Genomic DNA, 13,347 nt, shown 5'->3' with positions numbered 1-13,347 from the left:
GAGTTGTCCGATCCTGTTCGATACCCAAAATTGTTTAGAGCTGTGTCTACATATATGATTCATGGACCATGTGGTAGAGCTTTCTCAAAATCTTCCTGCATGAAAGATGGGTATTGCACTAAATATTATCCCAAAATATTCAGTATCATCACAGTTATTGATAATAGTGGATACCTATCATATAGAAGACGAGACACCGAAGTTGTTACTGAGAAGAAGAGAGTCCATATGGATAATGTAAAACCAGCGAAATTAGTAAATAATTGGCCAATAAATTAATTATTATTTAAAAAAAATTAGAAACTTAAATTTTATAGTCTAATGAAGTAGAACTAATTAAAACATGAATTTTGACACTAATTTTAAAAAAGTTGGCCCAAAATTAAACTGTCAGACCGAACCAGTTGAATCGAACCCAAACCGAGCCCAAGGCCTAACATATAAAATCTCCATTTGTAGCCCTATCACCATCATAAACTGAAACACATTGAAAACAAAAGGGGGAGGGTTACAGTGAGAAGAGGAGAAGGAAAATCTAATCACGTCCAACCTTCAATTGCTTATATCTTTCAATCCGGAACTCCGATTGATGAGCCGTCAGTAGCCATGCGTTTGTCTCAAAATTCTATACAAAACTCATGGAACAAAGTTGTTGGTAAGCTTCACTTTCGTTTCCATCTGTTCACTCTTCAGTTTCAAAATTTTTGAGCTTTAGTGTTAAAATTTTGTGTAATTTCGGTGTTTAAGGATCAAATTAACTTTGTGCACTTGTTGGGTCTTGTTCCAAACTTCTACTGGTAAGGTGAAAAACCTCTAACCCTTGTAAAATTATTGATATAGAGAACGGGGTGTTGATTTAGTGATGTATGTGTGATATTAGATTAAATTATAAGTGTTGGTGGCAAATTGGTGGTGTTGAAAGCTTGGAATTTGGATCGTTGGGGCTGAATTTCTGTTTGCAAGAGGTGTGGATCCTTGGACTTTGTGGAATGGTGATCCTTGTGACGTTCTGGGCTTAGAGAGAAATCAGTCAAGATTTGGTTTTGGTTTCTCATAGATAACATATAATGTTTTGTGAAAATATAGGTTAGATGACTATAGGATAAGTTGTATGATATGTGTGATTGTGGATTAATGACTTGTGTTAGAGTTTGTTAAGTGAATTGTTGAAATGTTTGATGAATTATTGAGGGTGATTGTGTTGAGTAATGAGGTTGATGGAAATGTGTGACATATTGATGATGATAAGTGAATTATGAATGAATGATTGACGATGATTGTGTTGAATGATAAAGTTGAAGAGAATGTGTGATGAATTATGATGATAATATTTGAGAATGAATAATGATTGTGTGTGGTGGATTGAGAATGTTTAGAAGTATAATGAGAGTTATAAATTGATGATGTATAATGTTTGTAAGCATTAGGGTTGTGTTAGCTGACAAATAATGTGATATGTGTTGAGGTTTTGGTTAAATTGAGAATTGGTCATTTTGATGAAAAATCTTATTTTTGACCAACTTCGATGAGTCATAACTTGGCTTCCGGACCCTCAATTTTTGTCAAACTTGTTTTAAATGAAAATTGGGTTCGTGAAGTTTATGTCGTTCGAAGTTATGTGCGTCCGAAGTTAGGTGTGAAAAACAGGAAATTCTGGACATAGCAGCTTTTGCATTTACTACTATGCCTGCATACACGGCACACACGCACGCGGCCATTGGCCTCTGTCCAGAGGCTCCGCATACACAGTAGGGTGATGTGTACGCGGGATGGAAAATTTTTCAAGGTCGTGTATGCGGCCATATGAATGCGTACGCGGACCCCTGCTTTTTAAAAAAAAAAAGTGTGTTTTAAGATTTACACCAATTTTCTAGTTTTTCCAAACATCTGTAACTGCTCTATAGGATCTGATACCTAATTTTTAAGCCTAGGATGGAGGATGAACTTATAGAAAAGGGTTGAGGAGTGAAGGATTGGATTGAGAAGGGGGAATAAGTTGATGATTGATAAGAATGATGAGTATGAGATGATACATGATATGAATGATGACTGAGTTAATGTGAAATACTTGAGGAAGTACGGAAGTGTGAGAATGATATGAATGATTATAATAATGAGCTTGGGAAAACTCATGGATATACGATGAATGTGTTTGAGAAATGAATGATTTATAGTGAATTTTAAAAATGAAATTGATCTTTGAGCTTTGACCTGGCAAGGATCGTGGTAGTTTACTGCTTGTCCAGTATTTGAGAATCGAGGTGGTTTACCACTCGTAGATGGTGGGGATCGTGGTTGTTTACCACCCACAGGTTGTTTCTTTTCCAATTGAAAATGTTTGTGAGGATCCTGGTGGTTTACCGCTCGCAGATGGTGGGGATCGTGGTGGTTTACCGCTCACCAGGTGAGGATTGTGGTACTGTACTGCTCACTAGTTTTCAAGAGGACGATGCTTGGGTTAGCTACGGGACATGTCGAGTTGGCTAAGTAACCGAGAAATGAGACTTATCAGCCATAGGGTAGGCATACATCATATGTATTTATGTGATTGTTTGGTGTCTTTTGTTTTGGATTGACTAAGTGATCATCTATGCTTAACTGTTATATGTTCTATTTGCTGTACTTGTACTCTACTTGTGTTTTTCTTATCTATTTTATCTATCTCTACAACTGAGAGATCCCTCATGTTAGCGAATGTGACGCTGAGGGTAATTCTACCGGTGTTTTGGAGGATTAGAGGAGAGTGATATTTGAAGTGTTAAGTTACAATTGGTTTAGAACCTAAGAACCTTAGACAACTCACCTAAATCTCTGGTTTAATTGTATCGTTAAGCTTTATATCGGAGTATTGGAGTTCTAGGATTGCCTCTGGCTTTTCCGGGACCTTATATTCTTATCTTTGATGGCACCATTACCATGCTATGAATCTTTGGTTCTCATATCATATATATGTTGTTGTTTTCAGATGCAGGTCGGAGGCACCTTAGTAAGCATTTGAGACTTCGGAGCAAGCCAAGCATAGTTTGGGAACTTATATTCGGTTAACATATTTTGTACTTTTGTTTAGATTCTCCCATATGTATATATAACTTGTATGTCCCTCTTAGAGGTCAACGATGGAGAAACAGGTTGTTATATTGTATTTTAGGATACTTTGGGTAATGTATTTATGTACGTATGTATACACTTATTACTCCGGCCAGTCTTAGCTTCGCATGCTGAGTCAGGAGCTTGTTATTCTGTATCTTAGTATTCTACTTTGTTGTATATATATATATATATATATATATATATATATATATATATATATATATATTTTAGAGGTCGTAATACCACACCACCTCTATTTTACGGCTTAAGCATAAAGCTCCGTGTAGTAGGGTGTTACAAATAATAAGAATGTGGTTTCATACAATGCATATCTGCTGATGTCTTATCAAGCGCATGTTAATGTAGAGTATTGCAACAAGTCAAATGCTATCAAATATTTGTTTTAAGTACGTGAATAAAGGTCCAGATAGGGTAGCAGTTGGAGTTTTAAAGGACGTTTCCAGTTGAGAGGATGCTCAGGTTATTGATGAGATCAAACAATTTTATGATTGTAGGTATTTGGCTTATGATATTCATCAGATGTGGCCTTCAATGATGAGATTAACCTTTTATTTGTCTGGAGATAGCAAAATATCATCTTTAAAGATGATAATGATCTTGAGGAAATCATGAAATAAGAGAAAGGAAAAGGTACGATGTTCTTAATATGGATGGAGGACAACAAAGAATTTGAAGCAGGTCAAATTTTGACGTATGCTGAGTTTCCAAATCAATTTGTTTATGATAGAGAAGCAAGGAAATGACATCCACGCAAAAGAGGGTATTCTATCGGGAGGTTAAACTATGTTCTACCGGGTACAGGTGATATCTACTATATGAGAATTTTATTAACTGTTCAGAGAGGTTGCACAACATATGAGTCTATTAGAACAGTTAATGGGATTACATATTATAACTTCCAAGATGCTTACTATTCCATGGGACTACTGTGTGACGATAGGAAATTCACTACAGCTATTAATGAGGTCTGGTCATCAATTGCAAAAACTGTTTATGATACTATTGATATCTAATAGTGTTAGCAAACCAAATCGTATTTGGAATGTAACTTGGGTATTATTGGCTGACGGAATACTATATAAGAGAGGAGAAAAATATTGAAAAACCAAAGTATTTCACTATGTGGTAAATCATTATCACATGTAGGACTTTACTTGTCAAAATCAATATTAAAGTTGCTTTGTCAAGAGTTAAGAGTCACGGTGGCCTTAAGGTTCTAATTTTGGACGAAGACAGCAATTCAAAGTCATCAATAACAAATGTCATGTTCAAAGAAGTTTTTAATAATATTTAGGTAAGAAAAATAGTATTTTCATTTTTGTAACATGTTATGTTTTACACTTTTGTACAAATATTTGTCGTAAATATAACTAATTTAATTTATCTCTAACTATATTTTCAGACTTGAAATGAAATGTGTAACATGAAGCACAACATCATATGACAATTGTTTATCTAATGAGGTTAGTAAAATATTAGATTGTCAATAAACTTTTGTTAGTCTATTGATATAAACTTTAGTGCAAAATTGATATGTTACTAATACAGTTATATATGTTCTTATTTTTCAGGTCTCTTTTCTTATTGTTAAAAAATATTATAGATTTCAAACTATTCCATTTACATTTTACTTTGAATAAATATAAAATAACATATTCAATATACTTATTATATAATAACAATGATAATATTATACTAAAGTTAAAAAATTATAGTTATAAAATACTATTTTTGATTTACTATATCAAATTAAAATATAAGTCCGTGCATCGCACGGATTTAACACTAGTATTTTATATATAAAAAATATTTGATAACAAAAAATTTAGCCAAAATAATCAGAACTTATTTTATTTAATATTTTATTAATTACTGCAACAATTAATGAATACTAAATATTTGACTTTTTTTTTGCCTTCATAACATTACCTTTTTATATATATATAATAAACATGAAATATTGATTTTTTGTACAAACGTAAAATGAGCATAATGCATATTATTATTTTAATAATTTCAATTCAATGTGCAACTTTTCTTTTTATAAATTTAGCTATAATTTCTACTTTTTAATCTTATTTCACTATCCGAAAAAAAAAAACTCAAAGAATCGTCACAAATAGAAAAAGACGTAGAAGATGTATGTAATCCACTAATCCATGCAAACCTCAGATTTATATTTTTGAAAACTGGGGGAAAAATGAGCAAACACGTAAAGTTACTGCATAATTTAATTCACTACTCAAAAATTAAAATTCGGTGCAAACCAGCAAATAATGGGTCTTAAATTATTTGTATGAAGCAGTTAAAAATAGGAGAAAGTCTAGAGATGAGCAATTTTATTAAAATCTGACTAGTACTTAACTAGTAAAAAAAAGTGAGCAATTTTATACCATTAAATATAATTTTAGATTATTAAAATATTAATAATAACTAATTAATAGTTACAAATTATAAAACTTGCTAGCCCTCTAACCTTTTTTTAAAATGATTGGTACTTAGTTTTTGTCTAATTTATTGTTTAACTAAAGCGTTAGTAGAGGTTTGTTAAGAGAATATAATGTCGAATATTTCGGAATCGCGTCACAGTGATAAAGGGTTTTTCCGCAATACTTTTAACGAAGAAAGAAACATATTATATTTAGAGGATGCTTTTGTCCACATGAAACATGTTGTCAACATAGTAAAACCAAGGTAAAGTATATTTTTGTCTTTAAAATTTGATAAAAATTTTAAAAATGTTCCTAAATTTTATTTTGTTTTAATTTTATTCTAAAAATTTTTAATTTGTATCAAATATACTCATGACAGCTAATTTTTCAACAAATTTAAGATCAATTCAACAATAATTTCATAAGAACAATCCTCAACACAAGTAACTTAAGCATAATTTTCATGCATTATTGTTAGATTAGTCTTAAATTTTTTGAAAATTTAGCCGTCAAGGGTATATTTAATATAAATCGAAAACTTTTGGAACAAAATTGAAACAAAATAAAACTTAAAGGTATTTTTAAAATTTTTGCCAAACTTCAGGGAGAAAAAGTATACTTTACCCTAAAAACAATATAAACAGTGGGAAAGCTAGAAAGAAAAGTGATGATGAGTCAATACTCAATAGTGGAATAAATAAACTTTTGATTAAAAAAGCAAAAGAAAAAAAAGTTAGAATTTAGAATAAAAAAAGAGTAATAATATATTATTCAACAAAATTTATAATTTTTGCCTAATACTTGACTAACTTTAAATAGTACAAACTAAAATTTGAATTTTAATAGAATAAAAATAGAGTATTTATCAAAAGTATTAGTTAATATGAATAAAAATACTAATCTCTAACATTGTTCACAAAAGAATATTAAATAACCAACTATTTTTTATTTTTATAATATATTTAAATTTAAAAATGTTATTTGTACACTAAAATTAGTCACTAATGTATTTGTGTATAAATACATGTATAATTTAATTTATTTTTAATGTATATTTATATTTCAACATGTATTTTATACTGGTAACTAACTTTGGTGGCTAATTTTGGTGTACGCGTAGCATTACTCGAAATTAATATTAATTAATTCTCAATTTTTTTATGAATAAAAATATTAACCCGTATTACTTTCGAAAACAAGAACTACTGTGTATCACCCGTATAGCCGTATTACTTTTCCATTAGCAATTAGGGGGAGTGTAGGAAGCGCTCTCTGTCTATATATAGATATATGCTATGTCTGCCAAGCAGTATCCGAATCACTAAAAATCATGAGCTGTTCTAATATTTTCATTCCCCTTCTTGTTTCATCGTTTCTTCTTTTCACTTTCTTGCCGGGAGCTGCCCATGGCAGCAAAAAGGTATAGGCTAGGCTCCTATTCTTTTGGAAGTTTTCTACTTCGAATTTGCGATTTTTGTGGTATGATTTATGAATGATTAGTTGTGCAGTTGGTTTTCTAATCTCTTTTTGTTTGTCTACAGTGCTACATTGTGTACTTGGGAGCACATTCTCATGGTCCAACCCCTACCTCTTTTGACTTGGAAACCGCCACATATTCTCATTATGATTTGCTAGGTTCAGTTTTGGGAAGGTATATACACATATAGAAGCATGCATACCTTTATTATTCACTTGAGTACAAAATATTTTGTCAGTTACAAAAACATTATTATATGTTGTGAATATTGTTGGACAGCCATGAGAAAGCGAAAGAGGCCATGATATACTCATACAATAAGCACATCAATGGCTTTGCTGCTTTACTTGACGAGGAAGAAGCAGCAATCGTTGCAGGTGAGAATTCATGTTCACCTTGCTAGCTAGCTAGTCAATCTTTCTCAATTTTGTTTTAAATTAACTATTTATTGACACAACGTGTTGATTGTGGCAGAAAACCCAAATGTGGTTTCTGTGTTCTTGACCAAAAAGCACAAATTGCACACGACACGGTCGTGGGAATTTCTTGGACTACACAGAAATGATAAGAACTCAGCTTGGCCAAAGGGAAGATTTGGTGAAAATACAATAATCGCTAACATTGATACAGGTATCTAGCTTTCATAAATGAAATGCTGTCGGACTTTTGTTAAGTAAATAATGGTTGTTGTGAACAATGTAAATAAATGTTTTAAAATTGGTCGTAAAAACACATTACACTTAAATTATCCACCTAAATCTTAATATTAAGATAATTATCTGCATATTAAATATCTAATATATCTATTATTCATATTATTTAATATTTTCATTATCTATCTATACTTTTCCAATAAATTGCAATTACTATTTACATACAAACCAAATAACTATATGTATAATACGACTTATATTGTTGGGTCGTAATGATAGATTGATAGATGGAAAGAATACAATTTTTGCAAGTTTTCTTTATTTTATTTTTGAAATAATTCTTTCACTTTCAGTTTTAATTTTGTTTTTGAAATTACATTATCCACCTAATTTGTATAATTTTATTCTGAACTCTACACATAGTTGCAAATTGAGAACTAAATTCTATGATATTATTATTAATTAATTGATATTAATACCATGATTGATTGTTAACTTAAATTACTGGATGAATTCTTATTCAATATGATGCTATCAAAAATTGAAACAGCATATCAAAAGTTGAAAAAAAAGGTAAAAAGAAAAGTATAACACCCGTTTTTTTTTTTCTTTTTAAAAAAAATAATCTCTATTGTTAATACTCTACTAATTTCGATTTGAATAGGCGTTTGGCCAGAATCCACGAGTTTCGATGACAAGGGATATGGCCCAATCCCGTCAAAATGGCGCGGGGGTAACGTCTGTCAAATAAACGAATTCCAAAGTTCTAGGAAAAATCCTTGCAACAGGTCACTTTTATTTTTCCTTTCCTTTTTTATTTTTGTCCTTTTGGTATCTGATTCATCTTTCTTTTAGATAGCCTTTTCTTTTTAGTTAGTATATCTATTTCTTGAAAAAAAATTTATATTTGTATTAAGTGTACATTTATTTTATAACTAAATAAAAGATAACTAAAATTTTAACTATATCTTTAAAAACAGAGATAAATAAATCATTTACTTAAAATACACAATTTTTTTATTGGTAAAAAGAAATTTATTTATTCTTTAAATAATAAAAAATGTAAAAGCGTTTAATTTTAACTAGACACATACAGAAGTGTCTTTAAAAAAGATTTTAGTTAAAATATGTGTTTAAGGTACATATTAGGATTTATTATTAGTAGTAAAAAATTTTAAATTTTTTATTTTAATAAGTATATAATAAATATATTAAAAATATTTTTTTATATTTTTATAAAAACTTTATTTTTTAGTTAATAGTTGTAATATATATATATATATATATATATATATATATATATATATATATATATATATATATATATATATCGTACTATATATTAACTAAAAGACCATGATTTTTTACATTGAACATTTTTAATTGAGTTCTAATAACTTTAAGTAATTAGTTTAATCAGTTTTTAATCATTTAAGTAATTGATTTAAATACTCGGTATTTATAAATGGTGACTGGTTAATGTGCCAGAAACCGCTTAGATTTTTTAGTTAAATAGTTAAAAATTGAAAAAGAATTTTCAAATAATAGAAAAATATTTTGTAATGGTTAAAAAATGGCATTTGCTCTTCTAGCAATGGGACTTATTTATTATTTTTTGCTATGAGCATCAGGAAGTTGATTGGAGCAAGATTTTTCAACGTAGCTTTTGAGACATACTATGGGAAACTTGACGGGAAGTTACAGACAGCTCGTGACTTTGTAGGGCACGGGACACACACTTTATCGACAGCAGGTGGCAACTTCGTGGCAGGAGCAAGCGTATTCGCGGTTGGGAATGGCACAGCTAAGGGTGGCTCTCCAAGAGCCAGGGTTGCAGCCTACAAAGTCTGTTGGTCTCTAACGGATCCATCTGATTGCTTTGGGGCCGATATCTTGTCCGCAATCGACCAAGCCATAAACGACGGTGTTGATATCATCTCCGTCTCCATCGGCGACCAATATTTAGTGCACCCTGAAGATATATTCACCGATGAGATATCCATTGGCTCATTCCATGCTATTTCTAACAACATATTGTTCGTTGCCTCTGCTGGAAATGACGGACCAACACCTGGAACCGTCGCTAATGTGGCTCCCTGGATATTCACGGTTGCTGCTAGCACAACAGATAGGAACTTTAGTAGTACCATTACTTTTGGTAACGGTCGACAAATCACCGTACGTCTTATTATTCTCATCTTTAAGCTAGATCATACACACTAAGCTTGTAAATATATGGTAATATGTAATTAATTAATATTTTACAGCATAGCAAAATTAAGTTCATAAATTGTTTCTTGTGATCTTTTTCTTTTCTTTTTTTTTTTTCCCTCAGGGAGCCAGTTTATTCACAAGCTTGCCACCTAACCAGGCCTTTCCTGTGATCCTTGCTGCTGATGGTAAACTTGCCAATGCCACAACTCGAGATGCGTAAGTACAATTCACTTATCCGAGCCTTGTTTATTATTAAATGGATGGTGAGATTAATTACACACATAATTTTGTTGTTATTATTTTGCGTTTTTGTAGTTCCCTTTGTAGACGAGGAACACTTGACCCAGCAAAAGTCAAGGGAACAATAGTGGACTGCCTCAGGGAAGGAAAAATAAAATCAGTTTCGGAGGGTTTGGAAGCTCTGAAAGCAGGTGCCAGAGCAATACTCATGGAAAATCAAAAGCAAAATGGGGGAACAACTCTTGCTGAGCCTCACATTATGTCGTGTGTGAATTATCCAAATGTCCACCCTCCTCCTATACCACCACACCCACATCATAATATCACTGCTACCACGTAAGTTGTGCATGATCATTCGTTGTATTTTCACAATAAAATATGGTATTCAATCGGAAATGGATGTCTTCAGTTTTTTTAACACTTTAAAGAATCGTAATTTCTTATTATTAATTTGGACCAAAAATAAATATAAAAAAAATGTAATAAAGAATTAGATTAAACAATTGATATCATCTCATTTTTTTTTATTGGAGAGAATCTAATCCTGTATTCAATAAAAATAAAATATTTTTAAAGAAGAGTGTTAGAGATTATAAATTTTGTAATTTATAGTTATCAATTAATTATTAATAATATTTTTAATAGTATGAGATTACTCATTTTTTTTATTAATTAAATATTTACTAAATTTTAATAAAAGTGTTGGTTTCTAAATTTTTCTTATTTTTTAATTCATGAATAATTAATTATAATTTGGTTGTTAATCAGTGGAAAAATGATATATATATATATATATATATATATATATATATATATATATATATATATATTAGTAATAAAAGATTTGTTATATGTCTGTACACCAAGATGTTAAATTCATTATCAAATATCAACTATTGCAGTGATATTAATAAAATAACGGCGTCTACAACAATAAAGATCTCCCCAGTAAAAACATTCTTTGGAATAAAACCCGCTCCAGTTATGGCTTCATTCTCCTCTAGAGGGCCCAATCAGATTCAGCCATCAATACTCAAGGTCAATACATTTTAATTTTAATTCATTATCAACTACATATATATATATATCACATGTGGTGCCTTGTTTCATAGTAGGTAACTTTCTATTTTATGTTTCAGCCTGATATTACAGCACCAGGAACAAACATACTTGCTGCCTACTCACTATTCGCTAGTGCGTCTGACCTACTAGTAGATGGTCGTCGAGGGTTTCGATTCAATGTGCTACAAGGAACATCTATGGCTTGCCCTCATATCTCTGGAATTGCCGGACTTCTCAAAACTCTTCATCCTCATTGGAGTCCCGCCGCTATTAAGTCTGCAATCATGACCACCGGTACATACTCTATATATATATATATACTTTTTCAAGGTAGTAGCAACCTACCCAACAAAAAATAATCAACTTTAACTAATAAATAATTACCACTTATAACAAGACTTTGAAACTCTAATTTGTTCACATACAGCTATATGGCTACAAATAATGATTTTGAGATATCAGTTAAATTCACTTTCCACTTCAACTATATATGGCTACAATTATTAACTGATATGATTAGATCAATTAAATCCTAATACTATATTATATAGTTTTATTCGACAAATACGTACTAGTTAAATAATAAGAAATGAACCAACAAATGAATCTGAATTGTTCTCGCCACCACTCTCATTTTCTTGTAATTATTGGTTGTTTTGTCTTTTCTGGTCGTCAAATTAGCATTACTTGTCTTATTTTTAATTTACAACATACTTTAACATATTCAGTTATATTTGCCCTTGCAGCAACCACACTAGACAACTCAAACGGCCCTATCAAAGATGCATTTGATGATAAGCTAGCAAATTCTTTTGCTTATGGGTCAGGACATGTTCGACCAAACCTTGCAATAGATCCAGGACTTGTTTATGATCTGCACCTTGACGATTATTTGAACTTCTTATGTGCTTCTGGATACAATCAACAAGCCATTTCAGCACTTAATTTCAACAGGACTTTCACTTGCAAAGGAAATCACAGCATAGACGACTTGAATTATCCTTCAATCACATTGCCAAATCTAAAGTTGAGTCCAGAAACTGTTACTCGTACACTCACCAATGTGGGTCCCCCAGGCACATATAACGTTACTGCCAAAGTGGACGGATGCAAAATTGCTGTTGTGCCCAATTCCTTGACTTTTACTAAATTAAATGAAAAGAAGACCTTCAAGGTTACTGTGCAAGCATCAAGTGTGATTCAGAGTTATAAATATCAATTTGGTGAATTGATATGGACAGATGGAAAGCACAGAGTCAGGAGTCCTATTACAATCCGACGCCGCAAATGAGTTTATGTATATAATGTTACTGTTTAATGTAACCATGGCGAATGTTGTGTGCTTTATTCCTCGTGTATTTATGTTATGTTTTCTTCAGATATGTATTGTGTGTGCGTGCATGAACATGGCTTGTACTATTAATTATTCGAGAATAATATTCAACGTAAAAGTTTGAACTAGTTCTCAATCTCCAAACTGCTTCTAATAATAGAATTTTATAAGTGCCAAGAGTTAGATAATATTCTCATTCTGTAGATGGATTGGGTATATGCTTTCTGATAGTGAGGGGTGACGACTCTGTTTTTGTGGTGGGAGGAGTGGAACAAACGAATTAATGAAGATAGCATTACAATCTCAAGAAATTGATGATCTAATAAAGTTGGAAACTCAGGTGCGTCGACTTTATGTGAAGTTTATAGCTGAAAGTCGTTAGACGTCAAATAAGTCAAATCATCTAACGGCTCTCACTTATCAACTTCACGTGAAGTCGACTGCACCTGAGTTTTTACCTCTAATAATATTAGTAGGATCCAAAAGGATAAGCAGTAAGGGTTTTACCAAATTAAAAGGATAAGCGTTCATTTGTTTATTGAATTGTCATTTACTTTACAGTAAGTCTCAAATACACCTAAAAGATTCTTTTAAACATTATTGGTGATGTGAAACACCAGCAGTGACCACACTGCTTTTGGCCTTGTTGTCATCCATTTCGAATCTCTAAAAGGACGCACCAAATGATATCATATCCACTTCATCTAGTATTATTACCAACAATAATCACGAGGAATTTCGTAAATTCATAAAGTGGGCAACATAATGTTTTTAATTTCTTGTCTCTAGTACTAACATATCGATATGGATTATATTAGGATCAGT

General features: G+C 31.4%; 1 protein-coding gene across 1 annotated transcript; it reads left to right on the top strand.

Moving 5' to 3' along the window:
- Positions 1-6,805: 6,805 nt before the first annotated feature.
- Positions 6,806-12,650, top strand: LOC112744381 (subtilisin-like protease Glyma18g48580). Its single transcript, XM_025793987.3, has 11 exons — positions 6,806-6,963; positions 7,085-7,194; positions 7,300-7,397; positions 7,495-7,650; positions 8,338-8,461; positions 9,305-9,851; positions 10,009-10,103; positions 10,203-10,463; positions 11,030-11,165; positions 11,267-11,483; positions 11,936-12,650. The coding sequence occupies exons 1-11, from the start codon at positions 6,874-6,876 to the stop codon at positions 12,478-12,480; spliced, it is 2,379 nt and encodes a 792-aa protein (XP_025649772.1). The 5' UTR covers positions 6,806-6,873; the 3' UTR covers positions 12,481-12,650.
- Positions 12,651-13,347: the final 697 nt, after the last annotated feature.

Source organism: Arachis hypogaea, chromosome 14 (genome assembly GCF_003086295.3).
Source record: "Arachis hypogaea cultivar Tifrunner chromosome 14, arahy.Tifrunner.gnm2.J5K5, whole genome shotgun sequence".
NCBI lineage: Eukaryota > Viridiplantae > Streptophyta > Magnoliopsida > Fabales > Fabaceae > Arachis > Arachis hypogaea.
Note: the sequence above shows the minus strand (reverse complement) of the source record. Positions and strands in the feature narration are given on the sequence as shown.